The sequence below is a fragment of the Larimichthys crocea genome, chromosome VII, assembly GCF_000972845.2.
Source record: "Larimichthys crocea isolate SSNF chromosome VII, L_crocea_2.0, whole genome shotgun sequence".
NCBI classification, from domain to species: Eukaryota; Metazoa; Chordata; class Actinopteri; family Sciaenidae; genus Larimichthys; species Larimichthys crocea.
This window is the reverse complement of record NC_040017.1, coordinates 16,045,456-16,066,952: the sequence shown is the minus strand read 5'-3', so window position 1 is coordinate 16,066,952 and position 21,497 is coordinate 16,045,456. Positions and strand designations below refer to the sequence as shown.

Genomic DNA, 21,497 nt, shown 5'->3' with positions numbered 1-21,497 from the left:
TAGGGGAAATGTGTCATTGCTTTAGGAAATTTTAAGCAAATCTATGATTACAAGAAAACATGAGGAACCCTCTGCAATGTTGATTGTGTTTTTTAATGTCCAATCGAAATGACTTGTATCGACAATAATTATTGTCTTTAATTCATGCTCTGAATCTCTGACTAGAATCTTTAATTATTACAATGAAATGTAAAGCTGTCTCATTCTAGCATTGTTTGTCACATCATGTACCTTTATTGATTTTTGAGTTATCATTGAAAGAACATTAACAATGAGGTTCTTCTTCCCTTACTATGTATGTAGGTTGCACAGCTTTGCAGAGAGCTAAAAAAAAAAAAAAACTTCCAATAAAGTCTGAAAGCAGCAGTTGGCCGTCAATGTTCAAACACAAACACATAGACCAAAGGCATCAGTTTTTCATCAGGACTGCTTGTCAGATTGTTGAATGGTTTTGGAAACCCGCTCCATGGACTTTCAGAGGTCAGAAGTTGGCCGGTTTCTTCTGACAATTTGTTTGTGTTTCTGAAACTAACAATATAACATTCACACCCACTTCACAGAGTGATTGGCAGGTGTGTGGAGCTGTATATTGTTTTTTTGTCACTCTAGTAGTACAACAACTGTACATCTTAGTACAACACTATGAATGCCTTACAAGGATCTGAAAATGGCTCACACCCTGCCCTTGAGAACTGTTTTTTTTTTTTTTACAGTACACCTTTCACAGAAAACTACAGATAATAAAATAAAAAAATCATTTGACAAAAGCCCCAATGTTGGCTTAAAGGTCCAGTTTGGTTTGATTTAGGAGACTACTGCCATGTAGGTTTCATTGACACTGTAGCTGATAGGAAAGAGACGCTAAGGTGAGGAGGATTAAATCCACTGGATGTCTAAATCCAGCACATAGGTACTTTAGGTGATAGCACCAAGTTACTAAAGGTTGTTACTAGTAGAAACTGAAACTATCCACCTGTGATTCAGAGATGTTTTACCTCATCACCATAGAAATGAATGAATCTTCTTTACATCATAAACATAGTCACACAGCAGGCAAAGTTTATCCACCTCGAAAAATTTATATCCAGAGAGACCCAAACAGATACTTCTGCATTATAAGTTAAGATTACATTTCAAAGGTTTCTAAATTAGATGGTGCGCATATTCTGACCAGCACAATAATTCAAACAGGAAAATGTTATCATATTACAATTTATTCCTCAAGTAAATCCCAAACATCCTCCAGTGACTATAACACAATCCCCCATGTTACAGCTCTTTCTCACGTACCTTGCATGTTTATAATTCTGAGGGAATGAATAAGATGCGTGCATAAGATAGGGATTTGATTAAAAATGGGCAATCCTCTTGAGAGATACACAGGAACCAATTAATGTTCAAGTCTGCAACACACAGCGTACATACTAAAGGCATTTATCACACTACGCATTAAACCGATTAAACAAACCCATTGACCCCAATTCCCCCTCACTTTGTCATATTGTTTGGTTATGTTTAGCGCTTTCAACACTTGCAGAATACGGTTCAGAGACAATGGAGTTAAGCTTGTTAGTTATTTAAGGTCATGAGGCGATGGAAAACCCATTGGCTCCAGCAAGTCAGTTCACCCAGCATGGTGGAGCCTGTTAATGTGATTGGCTGAGCTACGAGATGTAGTCTCCATGAATGAAGATAGACTTCTCCCCCTCAGGTAGCCGATCAAGAATCTGATCACGAGCGCCTGGTTTTCATTGGAGCATCAATCCATGAGTCTGTCCTAAATAATAGTGTGCGTTAGTGAAGCATGAAACTATGGCTGTCAGTGAATGTTAAATTCATCCATTACCACGCCTGCATACATAGAAAGAGTTGAAGGGTTAGGACGCTTGGGAGAACGTTGTGTTGCACGGAGTTCTGCAAAAGTATTCACCAATAAAAACACAAAAACAGGCAGTTTCAGTGTATACTCTGTATTAATGATGATGCTCTTTCATGTTTTTATTGGTTATTCCTCCTATTACTCCTCAGATATTCTCAAATTTTAGCTAAAAAGTTATGACAACCCATCGTAATGCTCCACAGTGTTGTAGCATGCTGCAAAATAATGAAACTATAATCATATAAAGTTTCAAGGCAATGCATTTACAGCATTTTCTATTTAGGGTGTCTGCAACGCAGACATATACTGTGAGCCATGGGACTAAATTGGGATCTAAATTCAAGTCATCCCGCAGATGTGCCTCCACCCTCTACAGCAACTCCACAGCATGAGGCATCAGATTTTAAAAGGAGCAGGGAGGCAAAAATTGTATTGAAGTCAAATTATTAATACAACTTTCTAACCGTCTCTTTGAAATGAAAGCCTGAACAAAGAGTTGGCTCAGAGCATAGAAGAATAGAAAATATGACTGAAGACTCTTGACCTACAGCCACTCTTTCATGAGACATACATTATGGACCAAAATTCTAATGAACTGCATTTACATTTACTATTTATAACAGCTAGAGAAAGGCAGACTCAGAGATGAGCAGCTGCCCAGTGCATCTTGCACACAATTGTGAGTTTGTGGCGGAGATTTGCGTCATCCTCTTAGCAGGAATCATATTGAATCTAAATGTGCTATCTACTAGGAATGAAAAAAACCCAAGGGAGGTGGCCCAAATATTTATATGACTACTAGTGACCCACAGGAACAATTTATATAAAAATGTTTGTCTATAAATGTACTTATCTGAGTTCTTTGCAACAAAACACCTTTTCCCCAGATATATTCAGCCGTAAAGGGGGTTGAGTGGTGGTAAAATATAACTGACTAGCCCATAAAACAGAACAGCAGGTGGGAATAAAAGGGAAGGTGGTCGAGGACGTCTTTATTTCTCTACCTTGTTGAATGAGCTTCTTATTACCCTAATCCTCTCACATCAGCCAGGCAGTTTAAATCTTTTCTCTCAAATGACACCCTGCTATAATGATGCAAAAGAAAGGAAGGAAGTCAAGTTGAAAGACAGTGAATGTTCTTGACACATTTTCAACTAAAATGGGTGCAGTTCACACATCACAGCCCCAACACTATCGGAAAAGACACGCAAAGCAATGCAAAATTTGCAATTCATATTAGGTAACTGTTATGACTCAATTTACAGTGTGCTGTAAAGTAAAATGAATTGCAAAGCACAGAACAACACAATATCCAATTTTAACTGAAACTATATGCCTGAACAGAGACACAGAGAGTTTAATGCAAATGAAAAAATAATTCCCTTATAGACAATAAGCCTCCACAGACAAAACAGTTCAAAAGCTCATTTTGTTTTCTCTGTGTCTCTGTGTCTTAAACAGAACTAGAAAACCAGCCAGACTGACTGTAAGTGATTAGTACGACATAAATGAAACTCAGTTATGTGTCACAGCAGATACCTAATAGATACTTTATATACACATAATGAATGCTTGGGCTTTGCCAGCCAAGTATTACAGTCAGTTTAGGGCTACCTAAACTACCAACATAAAACTGCTTCACAATTAACTTCAAAGGCTTTAAAATGCTGCCGATATCATGGATGAGTTACATGAGAAGATCAAGATACAGACAGCTGACACACCCTTTATGTTAAACAGCTAGCCTGGTAAAGTATCTTTAAATTCATTTCAGTTCAAAGACTCCTTTTATCCCTAGTGGGGCAATTAAAAATGTATTCAGCAGAGCCCACACATACTTATTGACATGTAATATCCCATTTGTTTAATCCACACTGACAGTTTATTACTTGCTGGCCAGGAACAGTAACTTGATTTAGTTGTCCCACGATAACAGTGACCCCGGCAAATTAATGACTAAGAAATAGACTGGCACACAACCCCACATAAAACTTTAGAGCTCTAAAGGTGCCAGTGGATATATTTTGTTGGACAAGGCCAGGCTAGTTGTTTCACCATCAAGACTTTATGCAAAGCAAAGCTTATAGTCTCCCGGCTGTAGCTTCATTATTAATTGACAGACATGACAGTCGTATCGATCTTCTCACCTAACCCTTGGCAAGAAAATAAATAACAGTATTTCCCACAATATCGACCTATTCCATTAAGGAGTTTGAAAGTTGACTACTTTATAAATAGAGCAGGACCATAACCATTTATGCACAAACACACACACACCAATCTGGACCCTGCTGCTACAGAGAATTGCCATAGTCTCAAACTCAAACTGCCGACTACTGAGCTGTTCCACTGTTGGGGGTTAAGTGCCTTGTTAAAGTGTAGTTTGATGGAAGTGGATGGTTCATTAGGCAGTTCATTTGCTGTATAGACAGACCCAAATTATAGTCGCCATATATACAGTATATGATATCAAATGTCACAGCTGATACTGTGTTCATGCTGAATCTACATATTTCTTAGAGACAGTTTTCCGCTCAGGTGGATGTGAGTCAGTCTTGGTAGGTGAAAGATAATAAGACTACACAGTATTTCTGCAAAACTGAAAGCCAACGTCAACAGTCTTGGCAGTTAAAAACCAGCTTTGCAACATTACAGTGCAAACAAGTTCTGCACCTCAACTCCTCCCACAGATCATCACTCTAGTATGTATGTGACTCCACATGCCTTTTACAAAACCAGTTGACAGTGATTTGATCGGTGCTCTTGTTTTACAACTTTCTCTTTCCCAGCATGATACGCGAGCTCCAGCGGTGCCACTGATCCATTTCTATCCAGAGGATAAACCCCTCTATTTATGTGTAGGATTAAACAGTGAGTGTGTTGCGGGCGCCTGTGTGGATCTCTGTGCTCATGGATTGCCTTGACGGATCCCTCGGGCAGTTCAGGAACTTCAAGAAGGACGACTTTGAGGCTGATTGGATTAAGGTGGCAGAATGCAGATTTGGTCAGGTGTACCAAGTCAAGCTTAAGGTCTGGCGGGTGAAATGCGCCCTGAAAAGCTTTGACACAGCCTTGTATCCAAACAGCTTTTACAGGTAGGACTTAAATTATGAAAACTAGCACAAATTCCAGATTATCCTGCTGGTGTGATTCAATTTACTGTCTGAATTTGCACAGTTTCCTAGCATATGGCACTTTTGTACATTGAAGTCATGTTTACAAAGACTACACAATGCTTGCCACAAAACAAAAAAAGCATACCAATTTAATTCCCAATGCTATTTTTTTTCCCATCACAGGAGAATAATAGATGAGGCATCCGACATAGCCAAAGTGAAATTCAAGTTCGTTGCGTCCGTATACGGATTGTGCAGTGATGCATCTGCCGTTGTGATGGAGTACATGAGTAATGGATCGCTGAACAATCTCCTAGCCAGTCACACTCTGATGTGGCCAAAGAAGTTTCAGATGATTCATGAGACCTCCATGGGCATGAATTTCCTCCACAGCTTGAAACCTCCGCTACTCCATCTTAACCTCAAGACATCCAACATCCTGCTGGACGATCATCTCCATGTCAAGGTCAGTGACACTTGGTGAGAGCAGCATAACAAGGCTATACATGCTCACAGTGATCTCTTGCCATTTCTGAGCTCTGCAGAGAAATGTATGCTAATTCTGTACTACTCTGGAATTCTTGTTTTTATACTAAGGTTTCAGATTTTGGTTTAATCCACTGTGAAGAGGGCATGAGCAAGAAGTTGTTCATGGAGAATTTGACAGCAAGAGGGAACATAAGTTACATTCCTCCAGAGACCTTCACTCAGTGCCCCGATCCTCCAGGAACTACCTTTGATGTTTACAGGTGATTTGCCAAGGGCGGTTTTGAAATTGCACTTCAGACTCACTCCTTTTTCAGTGCACAATTCATACAGTATAACCTTGCTCTGTACTGTATATATTTTTACTCTTATCACAGGTCATTGGGACACATTCTATATATTTTACTCATGTCGGACTCACTCTTTCTTACCCTTTTATATTCATTGGTTTTATTTAATATTAAGTGCCCTTCAGTGCTTTTTATATAAAAGATGGATTGCGCCAAAGGTCGCTGAATTCATGAGATGAAACAACAAAAAAACAATCGGACTAAAGTGCCTCTCTGTGATCATTTGCAGCTTTGGAATTGTGATTTGGGAGATTCTGACACAACAGAAACCATATGCAGGTAGGATTTTAATTTAAAATTGATCAAATCGTCATGTCAAATATAGGTGTCACTTCAGCAATAAGTCATGTAGTACTCACTTAAACAGCAGAAGGTTGAAGGCATTTTCATCTCAGTGTGTTTTTGATAAAATGATTCATTCAGCTACTAACCCACTATTAACCGGTCAATCAAACAGCCTTATGCTGTAAATAAGCAAAGTGCATAACATAAAAATGAAAAAAACATCTGGTCATGTCAAGCAGTGGGCATACATGTTTTTATTGAAATAAGATGCTGAAAGCTATAAGTGCAGAGGAAACAATAATTTATAGTTCATGGTATTCATGAAGTCATGTCCTTAGTCTTTAACAATCACAGCCCTGCTCAAGTAATTATCTAAACCTAAGCCTCAACTCAGCCCTAATAAATAGTGACAACATAAAACCGGAAATGGGGAAACAGCCTCTGTCCAAAGGCAACAAAATTGACCTGCCACCACCTCACTTACACTCACTTGTTATACTGTTGTACAAAATACAAAGTGTAAAAACCAAAACTTGTAGAACTATTCCTTTAACATGGCAAACAGGTAAACAAAACAAGCTCCAGAAAATCTTGCTTGATATTAAGTGGTGTAGACAACCATAAAAAAAACCCCAAAGCACTCACTCTTCAGGTGAGATAATACAATAAATTTATTCTTAGAGCAGAGAGGCAATGAAACAGACCAATGCTTATCGACTCTTGTCTTGCATGGGTGCAGACAGGTCTTGATGACCTAGAGTCGACACGCGTTGGTCTGTTAGATTGCCTCTCTGCTCGGAGAATAAATCTCTAACATTATCTCACCAAGACAAGGTGCCTTGTTTTTTTTTTCCATGGTTGCCTGCATGGATCTTGTTTTTTGTACTTTAATCTGCATGTCTGAAGAGCACCAGTCAGATCAACCATCAGAACCCAGAGCCTTCTTTCGTTATAAACTGTTGAGGTGGTGTTTTTGATCTTTTGCTGCTGTGGTTGCACTCTGCTTGAGCTGAGCTCCATTGAACCTTGTTTCTAACATCTGTTTTATGGACCCAGGGTGCAGCATGACCACAGTGCTCTTACAGGTGTCAAACGGTAAGAGACCCTGTGTGGAGTTGATACCTGACCAGAAGCCCCGGGAGTGTGATCAGATGATCAGCATCATGACACAGTGCTGGGACCAGGACCAGATGAAAAGGCCTCACTTCTCAGGTGCAAAAGTCAAACAGTTGATTTTTTTCTTTTTTAATTTGGATTTAAAACTCACAGTGAACCTGCAGCTCTCATGCAATGAATTCCCAAAGAAGCTGAGTTGATGCTTTTAATGAAAAAGCTGATTGCTCAAATGCAATTGGCAATAACAAAGAAAATCTCTTATAGTTAATGAGATCTAACATTTAGGGGAGATTTAACAATAGGAGAGAGTCTTGGTTACTCATGTGAATACAAATTAAAAATTAAGCTTGAGGAATTATATTTTAAGGGCTATATGACATACCAACATTTTTCATTCTTAGAAAGACTGATTTAAAATGTAAAAATATATTTGTGAAGGAAGAAGACACTATAAAAATACACACATAACAATAATACACACAATATCTTGGCTTCATCCATAGAAAGAGGATGCGTGATCAATCAAATATGTCTGATGTTGCGTTTAATTGCTTTTATCATTTCAATCTCTCATTAAAAGCAATATTTGAGTGTCAATGATGTCCGGAAATTCAGTAGATATCAGATATACCAGGCAGCACGAGTGCTTCATGTGTCAAGAGTCATTACTGTAGCAGCACAGGTTTGATTCAAGCCTGGGCTCTTTCCATCTCTCCAGCTGTCTCTCTAATAAAGCAGAAAATAGTCAAAAAAATAAAATTAAATTAAAATACCAATTAAAATGCCAAATGATTAAAATCAGACATTTTGATATCAGTGTTTGAATCTGCTAACATAAAAGGCATTTGGCACTTTGGCTTGGATGTACTAAACAAAATAAACACATTGTTCCCTTTGGCCTTCAATGCAATTATCGAGTCAACAGTCAATGAGTTGCCACATGCTCCCGGATCACACATTCGACTCCATGTAATGTTTGAGTGAAACATTTACACAAGAGGAAGTGTTGTTTGGACAAGCACTTATGGCTTGAGGGGTCACGTTAATGAATATAAATTAGTGTCATGTCTAATCATAACAGCAGCTATTCCAATGACACATTCCATATTCACAAAAACTCACTTGTGTTTCTGTATCTATGAAAAAATTTACCTGTGATCCATCCATGGCTTTTCATTCTTTGCAGTGATGGACTTATGAGAGGATGCCACTGGGGTTTTGAGTTGCGAGTCTAGGATTACATTTGTTTGATTAGGCTAATTCAGAACAGTCCTTTCCTTGACTGCTGTTTTGCTTGCAGATATTGTAAGGAAAACAGAGGCTCTCAGTGAAGTCCTGAAGATCCCAGGACCAATCCAATGTGACAAAAATGGTGACAAAGGACAGAAATCAAATTATCCTTGGATGGTTTCTCCGAAGGTTAGTTCTGCTTGACACTCTGCTTAAATGGTACTATATTATGAGCAGCTCAGTTCAGGTTAATGGTATTATAAGGACGAGTCTGGATAAAGGTAATGCAGTTAAAACTATAGAAAAATCTACACCCACACTAGAGGCTCTGTGAGGACGTAAACCTGCAGCAGATACAAGTTGTGAAGACAACATTAACATGCATTAGTAGCATTGCCTTAGCATTCATTTGGAGCAGTGTTTCTGGCCACCTTGGCTCTCTTTTAGCTTTGTTTTTACTCTCTACCTCTCTATGTCAGCTGCTAGTATGGCTTAAAAGAACATACTGTGCACATACATAAAATGTATCCACTTCATAACACGAGTGTAAGTGTCTACCCTTGAATGCTCAGACTGTGATTGATATATATGTGCATATTAAGAACATAATAATATAAGAATAAGTAATAATGGATGTCACAATTAATAACCTTTGTAGTATTTCCTTTCTTTCTTTTCCATTTTAGATTGCTTTTCCTGAGATGCCTGACCTTCCCTCTGGTAAACACATAGATAGAGTAAAAATGAAAATCATGTTCAATGCAGTACAAAGCCTTGAGGGCTGACATTTAAAAACGGCTATTCACAGTCCTGTCACATTTATAATATTACCTTTAGTACTGAGAAGCAGCGTCAACTATCAATGAGGAAGAATGAAAGACACCTTCATGCAGTGTGGTAGATCCTTTTCCTCTTTTAAATAGATGATTCCCAATACTTTGAATGCATTCCCTAATAAAGTGCAATAAAAGGGTAGGTACATTTGTTCAAACACTAATGCACTTGGTAAACATTTCACATATTCACTGAGCTCAAGAGCTGCACCTTCTGCCATTATCTACACAAGCACACTGCTGCACACAATGAAACGAGGAGTGTCAACTTTAATACAGCTGCAATTTTTAAATAATATAATTAGACTCACATAATGCCCTTTCATTTCACAGATTACCAACATGACAAAAACAGCATTCTGTTTCTGCTGTCCAAAAAGGACTTTGGTAGTTTCAAAAAGTCTGTGAGAAAAGAGCACGTGAGCTCGCAGTTTTCTGGTAAAAAGAGCCTCCTCCACTACACGGTAGCCAGCAGGGATGCAGAGAGTGTCGAGCATGTTCTGAAGTTGGGTGCTGATGTCAACTGTACGACTACCAGAGGTTACACTCCTCTTATTGTTGCTGTTCTGCACAGGTCTGTATGAAAATATATTAGCAGAATTTTGTTTTACTTTGTTTATTTGAAAGACATTAATAATAATAATGATAACAACCACAGCGTTTTTCTACGGAGCCCCTGAGGTGACATGCGAAAAAAACTTTGAAACTCGAGATCACGAGTTTCAAACTCGTGATCTCGACTTTGAAACTCGAGATCTCGACTTTGAAACTCGAGATCTCGACTTTGAAACTTGTGATCTCGAGTTTCAAAGTGTCAAAAAGGTTGTTTTTTTTCCTCATCTTTTTTTTTCCGCATGTCACCTCGTGGGCTCCGTATTTTTCTACTCCTGTATTTCAAGTAAAAAAAATAAAAAATACTCATGCAAGAGTTAGATGAAAAAATTAATACCACTCTCATGTTTTTATGTTAAATATGAGGCTAGACCTAGAACTTATTATTTGTTTACTTGTTATCTTGTCTTAGTATAAAGGCTGCAGTCAGAAATATTGTACCCTCTGAAAGAAACTTGTTTTCTACAGCGTTCATTGCATCATCTCTTTGTTGCTGGAACATGGAGCAGATCCCAGCCAGGGAGATGAGGACCAGTGGACAGCTCTCCATTTCGCTGCTCAGAATGGCGATGACCGGAGTGTCCGTCTTCTGTTGGACAAAGGAGCTGTGGCGGATGCTCGGGAAAAAGACGGTTGGACGCCCCTCCACCTGGCCTGCCAGAACGGCCATGAAACATTGGTGCGCCTGCTGCTTTCACGGCTGTCGGAGGAGGCTGTCGGAGAACGGGAGGCACAAGGGAGGACGCCACTCCACCTAGCTTCCGCCTACGGGCATCTGAATATTGCCAAGCTCCTCCTCGCTCGGGGAGCAGATCCCAATTCTACTGACTGCTCCCTTTCCACTGCTCTTCATTTATCAGCAGAGGAAGGTCATAACAGGGTAGTTAGACAGCTGCTGAAGAGTGGGGTAAATATTGACATCGCAACCAACAAAGGATACACTCCACTTCACCTGGCTGCTCACAAAGGTCATACGGGCATATGCAGGCAGCTGTTGTCCAATAAGGCCAGCCCAGATACCAAGACCATCCAAGGTTGGACCCCCATACACCTGGCTTCCTTGAGGGGGCATGAAGCCACGGTGGCCCAACTGGAGAATCAGGGTGCTTGTGTGAACGTCAGAGGTCAGAATGGATGGACCCCACTCCACCTCGCCTGCCATCAGAGTGAGTCGGAAGTGGTGGCAAAACTCCTGGCAGCTAATGCTGATCCGAACATGTCAGAGGACAGTGAAGGATGGACGCCATTACATATCGCCTGTACCAGTGTCAGTTTCCCGAGTGTCCTCCACTTAATAACACATCGCGCAGATGTCAATGCTGTAAACTCAGGAAAGGCGACGCCTTTACACCTGGCCGCCCAGCATGGCTCTGTGCCTATTGTAAAAGCTCTGCTGCTGAATGGAGCAGACAAGACTTTGCTGGACTCTTCTGGATCCACAGCTCTGAATGTGGCCCAGAAGTGTGAAAAATGGGAAATAGTACAACTGCTGGAGCAGTAGTTGCAATATAAATGGAAGTATTACAGTACAATGAGAACATGAACTACACAGCTAGAAGATTGTCTTCCCTTTGAGTGGGGCCCTCATGAAGCAGCTTAAAGCAAGTTTGTTTTAGTTTAATAGCATTCATTTAAGAATGATATTCCTCATTAAATTATAAACACAATTGCAGGTAAAACACACAAAGAGTGCTGCTACTGCTGGTTTTATTTTTTCCCCATTCTTCAGACATTTATGTCACAAACTGATGCCAAATCTGTAAAATCCTACAGAAACATTATTATGGAATATAGAGCCAACACATGATTACACACGATGACTTTTAGAGGCATTCATTTGATCAAACCTGTCAGATCCTATAAAGGTAATATGTGTCTAATAATGTGGTGAAAATATGGATGACAACAAAACCAGTCAATCATCATTTAGATGCATCTATCCAACTCCTTCCAACCATAAATATGTATATGCTTTATGACAAAGCAAAGTAACCCTGATTATTAGTCCTTCCCTGCAGACCGTGGGAGCTTATGCTACATTCATTTACCACAGTGACACCTTATTAAATTGGAATTAAATGCATGGATTTAGGAGCTTTATTGACCTGCATGTACACAATTTTTTTCCCCTGAAACCACATGAGAGGAATTGGACTGACAGCACTGAGCTGCATCAAATGACTGTAAATGAACAGAGCAGACTTAAATTGGACTCATACTGAGATTAGATTTATTTTTGGTTGCTGAGTGAATGTGTTTAAAAAGATCATTTTATTCCAAATTCCAAAAAGTTTAACTGGGAATATATGATGTATATATGTATATGTATATATATGTGTGTATGTATTATTAGGTGACGTCTGTTTTTTTTTTCTTGGGTTGTCTGCAACAACACTGGACCAACCATCCATCCTCCTCTAATCCTATGGGGGATTAGAAGAATTGGAAAATGCATACTGTGTGTGTGTGTGTGTGTGTGCGTGTGTGTGTGTTGGAGATTTAAGATTCACTAACATTATGCTTGTCTGCGGCTGCTCACCTGACCGTGTAAAACCAATCCGATTATAAAAACGTGAAAAGTTAAAAGTGTACAAATACAGATTTACAACAACCTCTAAACCTCAGCTAAACCTAACTAACGTCCGCTAAGTTAGGTCTTGCTACTTCACAATAAAAGTCATACACTCTACATTACCAGTATGATAGCATTATTTATTCTCTAGCCTTTTATTGTTTGGCTGAATTTTTCCACAGTTATACTATGCGTTCAATTTATTTTTGACTCATTTTTATACAGCTATCAGGAAGCTGTACTCACTTGGGCTGCTTTACATTTAGATAAGTGAAATCCTGATTTATAACGTCATACGGCTTATATCAGGAGCCTGACAAAGTAAAGTATCTGCTCACCCTGCTTTCACTGTAATTTATACACTAGAATTTGAAATGTAGCTATAACATTATGAAAGGAGGCTCTCGAGAGAGGACCATGATTTTCAGATTAGCTATGACAATTTATAGTTGAAAATGTCCTTTTTACTGCAGTGACTCCCATTTGGGATTTATGAGGCCTTCAATGACTTAAAAAATGCAAACAAACAACATTTGTGTGATTGTTATCTACAGGAAACAGTCTGATGACAGCTGAGCAGATGGCAATGACAAACATCTGTGGAATCCACAGAGCTGTGTCATTGACCAACCTGTCAAACAGTGTTTTTGTCCTCCCTATGTTCAAATAAAGCAAGCAACTTTGTGTGTAACTATACCATTGTTCTAATGCCAGTGCCTGAAAAATTAAACTCACTTTCCCCAAGAACATCTAATCAGGCTTACCTAAATCAATGGTGCTGCCCCAACCTTTTTACACATACAGTGACACGTCGGATACCTTCTATCAGCCGGTAATTGGGTTTGCAGGCACCTAAACTAATTTTATTTTCTAATAGGGAGACAAGCAGGAAGAAGATAATGTCATGTAAGTTGCTCGTACCACAAGCAACAAGAGCTGAGGAAAGAAAGAACAGGGCTGCAGTGTTGTTTTACTTTAATCTGAAGAGCCACAATATTCTTTAATAACATTACTTGTGTTACGTATATATCTTTCATATAGAATAAATAAGAGCTTTATAAAACAGCTGGTCCACCTTGTTGCTCTTGTTTATGTTGCAGAATTGTTTTAAATGAAACAGAAACTTTCTAATCGCTTTAACTCAACTCATAATATGAATCATCACAGAATACAGGCCACCGTGGTATTTTTCCACTTACACAAATTAAAGATGTGTTGCTGCATTCAAAGGTTCTAAAGGTTTTTGTTGCAAAACTCATCTCATCTCAAGCTATTTGCATATGTAATAGTGTTTCCAACAACTTAGACAACTGGATCAATTGGATATGGGCCTGCTATGGATGAGCTGTTTAGTCTCCTTGTCTGCTGTGACCGAAACCCCTACGTAGTGTTCAGCCTGTTTACACAGATGTTGTGTTTGCATAAAGATTTTAAAATGTTATTTTGTTCCACCAATGCCCCTGAGACACTGTTAAAAAGGTCTGTCTGACATTCACAGCTCTCATCTTAATGATAGGATGTAATCTGGCTACTCAGAGGTATATTTAGCTTCTCAGAGGAGAGCCATTACATGCTTTCTGCAGAGCCTCTCTTAACTGGCAGGGTTAAACTCACCACTGAGCTGTGCCCTGTGGTGTTAAGCAGCTTCAATCATGACTGATGCAGCTGTGTCTTTTGATCCAGGTGTGCCGCCTCAGCAGGGCCAAGCAGGCATCTAGGCAGGCATCTCTGGTCCTTGCCACAGTAATTGATTGAGTGATCTATCATGTCTCCCGAGGGCTGATTTTTTTCCGGTGTGATGATATGGAAAACATTTTTCGCTGCTGTCATCTCTTAGCGACCTCTCACTCTGCAGTATGACAGTGGAAAAAAAACACCATAGGTCGATCTTTCCAAATCCCCAAGGTTGTTGCTGGCTGATGTGCAGGTGAATGCTCTTTTTCACCTGGGTGAACCTACGTTCAGGTGACTGAGTGAAAGCATTTGGGGAAATCCTGCTAATTACGTCTTCGTCAAATAAACACTTTTAATAAGAAGCCTGCATAAAGACTCAGCAAACACTGGCTTTATGAAGAACACCCCGGAGGATTTTAAAATGATAATCTATACTACAGTGTTTTCTCAGCTATTGAACTATTGCAATTGAATGGCCTTGTTTCCTCCAGTGTATTCTTATTATCTCTTCAGCTCCTTCTCCTTGGTGTTGTCATGTTGCTGTGAAATGATTAATGGTGGATCCCATCCCTATCTCGCTAGCACAGAATAGAAACCCCCCAAACCCTTAGTAACTTTACACTGCTTGAATACCATATACAGTACACTTGAGTTTGGCAGCATCTCACACAGGAGAATTGTATGTCCCATCTTTAGTAAGACAAGTGGTTTGAAAGAAAGAATGAAGAATGAAAGATAAACAAAGTCTCTGTGTGTTAATTTCATGCATCACATCATTCTTTCTTTCCTTTATTTTATCTTTCAGCCAGAAAATCTCATTTAGGTCTTTAATAATAAGTAATCTATAATGAAAGTAAAGGCATGAAAATTATTTGTGGTTCAAAGAATAATAAATCCCTGAATTAATTAAAGTTAAGCAGTTTCAACTCTATATCTATACAAGATAATATAGTTGTTGGGCTTGCACTCAATTAGCAACCATTTAATGAGCAGTCTTTCAGGTGCTTTGGTGGTGCAACGTGACAGTTAAATGTTTTGTGATCCTTTGAGATTAATTTGCTGGTTTTCTTCCCCAAGCCTGTAATCGAGTAGCAGGGTAAACTTTTGATTACAAAGGCTTTAAATATTTACTCCAAGTGCTCATGGCTATAGTAGAGCACTTGGTAGCATGATCAGATTAGTTAAACTTTACTCAAACTTTTCTCTGACCAATTCAGGAGTTTTTGTGTCAAACAGATGAGATAAATCTGATTATTTTTTATACAAGTAAGTATGTTTTCAATAGTGTATAATCACCTGACTAATAAAAAATGTTTTACCTTGAAATTACCTTTTTTGTTTACAGATTTTGTGTTTTCCAATTTCCTTTCTTTCAACCATACATAAAGAGAATTTCAGCAACTTTGACCAAACACTGACCAAAAGTTTTACTCTGCAGATTAATGGCAAAAAAGATATATTGCTATTGTAGAGCACACCAATACAATATCATAACTTCCAAACACTTCTCTCCTTGGACAAACTGCCAGGAGGACCAAACCGACAGTGAATTAAACACCACTCAGATATGTATCTGTTTCATTTCCTCCTGCCTTCACCTCTTGTCCTTCAGCCTTCAGTAAAGATTACATCCAACTTCTGCAGATGAACGAGAATTGTTTTCATCACAAGCCTCTCCATCACATAAAAAACATACACACCTCAAACCACAAGTTAATGCAGCTGCTTCTCACTTCCTGCCACTTTTAACAAACTCTTCAGTCACTTACTATATCCATTATTGAGCACTAGTCAGGAGTGGTGTGCAGGCATGTCAAACAGCGTGTATGACGGCAGACACAAATTGACTGCACTGCATGACATGGGACAGCCTTTAAAATATATACAGTGGCACAGCATGGTTCAGCTCAGCTTAAGATGTCAATAAGAAATGTTTCTGTCACAACAGGTGAATGTGGATTCATTTGGTGCAGGTTGTGTTCTGAAAATTGACTTGTATTGCTGTGACAATGAACACCAGTGGAGCCAATAATAATACTTTCCTGCAGGGTTTAATGTCACATATGCATTTGTTTACATTTGGGCTAGAAGCTTATTTAGCTACATTAATTACATCAAACAACAATTCAGTACAGTAGATTAGTATACTGTAGGACACATCCTGAATTAATATTAGCAACAAGGAGTTTGTTTATGAAATCAGCATTTACACTACTTATTTAGGGAGGAACATATTCCTGATGTGGAAAATCATGAAAACGTAGGAAAGCATGTTTCTGTTTGTTGTTAATTTGCAGCTGCAGTGTACAATTCCTTCAATGGTTTGGTTATGTCCAGCTGGCAGAGGTAAAAAGAAGGTTACCTTCACTTTCTAATAAATTTACAGTAAACCCATAACCCATTTTAGCTGTGTTGATAACACTGCAATCTCTTGGTTACATTCATATGTATAATCCCAAGAAGGTCAGGAGTTATTGGTTTTGAAATTTCCATTGAAAGCTCCATTCAAAAGCACCACTGATATCCTCTTGATATTCTCTGCAGTAAGGCAGAAAATATGAATTTAGAATAGGTTATCTGCTATAGCCCCTCCAGCCTCCTAGCTAGACTAGCTAGGACCTAGAAGAGTAAATGAATCAATGCAGGTGCAGATTAAGGTGAGGCTGGTGTTTCAGATAATTGGAAAGAGCTTAAAAACTTTAATTGGGCACTAAACCCACTGCCTGTGTAGCTATAATGTATTATTAAAGATTTCCTCGTCATTTCTAAAATTCGGGATGATGGGTATTAATATGAAGTACTCCCCTTTTTATGTTAGGAAAAACATAAAGACTCACATTGAATCATTCAAACATGAATCTCTCTGTTGTATCAGGATGTCACTTGTATCTAGGTGACAGTTATGTCATGGTAAATCACTCAGTCACTCTTAATGACTGTCAAGCAGTATCTATGATGGCTCAGCCTTAAGGATGTTGATGGGGGCTCTTGGGTCAACAGCTGACAACGGAGCAATGACTCTAAAACTTTTTGCTAAGCACCCTCAAAGGATCTGCAGTGTGCCTAAGATGCTGTGCGGGCAAGCAACAGTCAAAAGGATGTTACAGTCCTTTCATTAAATTTTGGTTTTGAAATTCTGCTGATTCTGCACAAAATATTAGAGACCTTTTCCGATATTACATTGTAGACTAATCAGAGAAGCAGCCTTCTACACTCTGGCTCTGATTCATCTGCTTCTGTTTTACTGTCCTCTTTTGTGAACAGTGAATCAATGAGGAATAATTGCCTTTACCTTGGTTGACCTTTTGGTGAGAAAAAAAGGATTGGCGAGCTTCTCCTTGACCCGTAGTCAAGTGGAACGGAAAAGAGTCAACAGGGTAGCAAGAACTAAAATACAATTAAATTGGAGCAAATAGGTTTCATAGAAATAGGCAAAGTTGCCCACTATGCACATTTGTCTCATGAATTCATATGTATGAATAAAAAAAAAATGAGTTGACCTGTATGGAGGCGCTGGGAGCCAGGGTCATAGATTAACTGCGGTCACAGGTTTAAGTCCTGTTGCTGAATTAACCCAAAGTTGACTGAGGAATTAAAATAACTGATGATTTTATGAACAGCGTAATGCCAAAATGGAAAGTTTTAGGCCTTCTGCCCAAAATGCACATTGGGATTTGTAGTTAATTTCTAATACTACAGAGCAAAGAGACACCCATTAAAAATACAGTTAGAGGTAGCATTTACCCCAAACCAATAACCTAACTAACTAACCAAATACAACTAACAACAAAATGTGAGTTTTTCTATGTCTGTGAGTCAGGTGCAGCACTCCAATGCTTCTCCTCTCTCTGATTGCAGAGGGGAAGTGAAGAGAGGAAAGGAATTGGGAGTGCAAAAGCAGAAAGTGGAAGACATTAAACGGGGATAAAGTGGAGACAGAGAGAGAGGGAAGGCGCATCTCACGAAGATTGTGATTATGACTATCTGCACCAAGAGGGCTCTCCAATCTCTCACATTTACTCCCATCACAATTAACAACATATCCCACTGCTCCAGACCCAATCCCTGGCTCCTGATTTGATAGATTGTGTTAAGATTTAGATTGATACTCGCCCTAGGGGGAGAAATGATTACAAATGACCCATCTTCACAAACCTCGGCTAATGCAGTAAAGAGCCAGGTGGAATCAGTTGGTTAGAAAGAAAAGGGAGGAGGGGGCTGAGTTGAAAAGCTCAGCTCACTGTACTTCAGTCATTTGCTTTAAGCTTTGTACTGTCATTGCATATCAAGCAAAGTTTGCAGAATCAGAGCGGAAACAAGATGTGAAGCATATCCAATCGATCCAATCATATCCACTGCAATATTTTTCTTGTCTCACAATTTCCCTTCCTTCAGGCACATTCTGAGATTAAATGACTTCCACGTTTTGAAGCTTTACTGTGTTCTTGTTTGACACTTCTCTGCATGCATTAGACTTACTGGTGCCACTGAGGAATGGGAACTGCTTCATCCCTAATGGCGCAAAGAGTGTTTCACTTCTTATGAAGACCAAGTGTGAATGCAGATGAACAGGTAAATCACAATTACCAATTTTCCTGACAAACACTTGTCAATAGTTTGCAAGGTACTCATTACATCGAGTGAGAAATGTTCAATGCAGACATAAATCCACTAAGAAATTGTTATTAATTAAGAAGTTAGGTTATTCACACTTTTAACAGGCATTTCATTCAACATCCAAATGAATGAAATAATTTAATACATGTTGATATCCTGGAGAGGTGCTCAAGCTGTTGGACAGCTATTGCAACAAACACATATTTCAAAAAGGTCATGATAAGAGCTGTTCAGAGCACTGTGAGTGTCTCATTGAAGCAAGAGAATGATAAGAGTGCAAGGTTGCTGTGCTTCAAAGGGGCCTTCTTCAAATGGCATATCAGCTTCTTGATGATTAGTGTGGGCAGAGCAACTGAGTGCTTCGCTGAGAGCAACACAGTGTAAGTAAATAATTCATACTCTGACAATTGAGATAATTAACATTGATGACAGTAGAAAGATGCTACAAATATAAGTTATCGCATTAGCTTTTCAAGAGGGCGGCACACAAAAAGTCCCAAAGCTCAAGTTCCCACGCCGATGCTAGAAACCTATTAGACCTCTTGTACCTCTACAAGAGGTCTGAATAGGTTTCTATCGTTTCTAGCCTCTTGTAGAGGTGCTCATATGAAGCGGCCATTGTAATAGTAGTCTTAGCCTTAGATGCAATGTCAAATGCATGCAGTTGTTGCATGCTGTCACAAAAAATGCTCAATTGACTTTCTCAACATTTGCATAAAACATGAACAAACATCAAATGATCAATTAAATGTATGATCAGTAACACAAACAAGATGTTGAACATACAATTGAAGCATGACAAAGGACAATAATACAATAATTCTTGTAATTTATTTCAAATAGCTTATTTTTAAGTGCTCCATGGACCAAAATAATGTCAGAAAAGTCTGGCTTGAAAGTACATCTGAAGCCCATCCCCGAAAGAAAGTTCCTGTTAAATATTCAGACATATTTTTGTCATTTCACAGACTGCCTTTTAAAAAACCTCACAGAAAAAACAGACAGATAAAAAGGAAACAAAACCACTGTGGTGAAAAACTAAAACAAGTGTGAAAAAACATTAGGCTACAACTAAATACAGTTCTAAAGAGTGAGCGAGTAGTGGCGTTGTTGTTTCAAACCAGCGTTTCTTGAGCAGGCAGAACAATTGTGTTTGCAACTCTTTGACTTTTAGTAATTTCTACATAGGGTATTACCATATTGTACCACTTTGTCTCACTGAGCACATGGCCATCAAGGCTCTACAGAGAATAAATGTTGGTGGTTGATTGTCAGGCAGTAATCACACTTAAGGACTCAGTTCCTTGGTAGACGAAGATTTTAATAATTCAGTAAGGCTATCATGAATGAATCAGTTAATTAAGAATCACCTTATTGCTTGAACATGCAGTGCACGCAACCCCACCTCTGTCTAAACTCCCCTCCTTCGACCTGTGGGACTATTTTCGGACATGCCTGTCATTGTGTTTTGCATTGCTAGAGACAGAGGTAACAAGGAAAAATACCCAGTGGAGGTTGAAGGGGCAAGAGAAGAGGAAGACAGGCATGAGAAAGACTCTCCTCAGAGACCCTGTGTTTCATGCTACAGCATCTCTCTTCATGCACAACTGACAAGGTTACCATGTTTTTTATTGACATTGCCTTTGATATTCCTCGCAGCAGAATCAATGATATGGTGTGTAACATTATAAATCACAGATGAGAACCACTGCTTGGTCATGTGTCATTTCAGGCGCGGTATTGAGAGACAGCTCAGAGATTGACAGGGACTGGGAATGGTATGTTCTCTTTGCTCTCAGAGCATGTGTAGTTGTTGTGGGTAACACCAAATGGATCTTCAGTATATCACTGGTGCTTCAGTAGAAGCCCTAGGGAGCGGTAGAAGCAGTGACACTGGAGGCAGGCTGGCCACCATTCAGAGATTTCCCCTGATGTAATCAGAAATTTAATCAGAAACATGGAGCTGCCCAGCGGCAACAATGATAAAAGAGGGATCAAAACCACAGCTGTTTATAGACTGACAAAAAACGAATGAGCACCAAAAGACTGCATTAACGATGTGAGGAAAAATCACTTAACATTCTTAAACATGTGTGCCTGTGTGTCTTTGTCTGCATGCTGTTGTTTGTCACTGTGCATTAGAGTGTCTTACATATAGTATTTCATTTACACAGTTCACACTAACAAGCTCTTGATTATTCATAAATTCAGATGCATTTCTGCTGTTTAATCCCTCGTGAATTTTTTTACTGGTGCTACATTTAGATACATGTCAATGACAGTAATGTGTTTATATTTAAATACCCAATAAAGACACTACAAAAGCACTGTCAGATGCAAATGACTGCTTTAAGGCTATACTGTAGTTTTATGCATGAACTGTATGATCGATTTTTATATAAACAGACCTACAAATTGTTAACCAGTACAGCTGCTGTAATTAAAATGATTCAGTAGCTATTATGAAGAGAGAAAGTGCGCTAACAGCACAGAATATCCCGTATCTTGGTGTGGGGAAATTCCCTGTAGGGATTTTTTTATGGAATACTATATATACATGTGTCACACAGGACAAAGGGAGATCCATATCTAGCAGACAGTGTACGCATAGATCATACATGAATCTTTGCCAGTAAACCAGACATATAAACCAGTGTTGCATGCAACTGAATAGTGCAATGTGACATACAATTTACACATAAATATTTCAGACAAGTTTTACACCTC

General features: G+C 39.0%; 1 protein-coding gene across 1 annotated transcript; it reads left to right on the top strand.

Annotated features, from left to right (window-relative positions):
• The first annotated feature begins 4,640 nt into the window (after positions 1-4,640).
• On the top strand, positions 4,641-12,961 carry ankk1 (ankyrin repeat and kinase domain containing 1). The gene is made up of 9 exons (XM_027280112.1): positions 4,641-4,974; positions 5,179-5,461; positions 5,593-5,744; positions 6,061-6,110; positions 7,173-7,328; positions 8,533-8,651; positions 9,149-9,182; positions 9,629-9,869; positions 10,376-12,961. The coding sequence occupies exons 1-9, from the start codon at positions 4,790-4,792 to the stop codon at positions 11,406-11,408; spliced, it is 2,253 nt and encodes a 750-aa protein (XP_027135913.1). The 5' UTR covers positions 4,641-4,789; the 3' UTR covers positions 11,409-12,961.
• Positions 12,962-21,497: the final 8,536 nt, after the last annotated feature.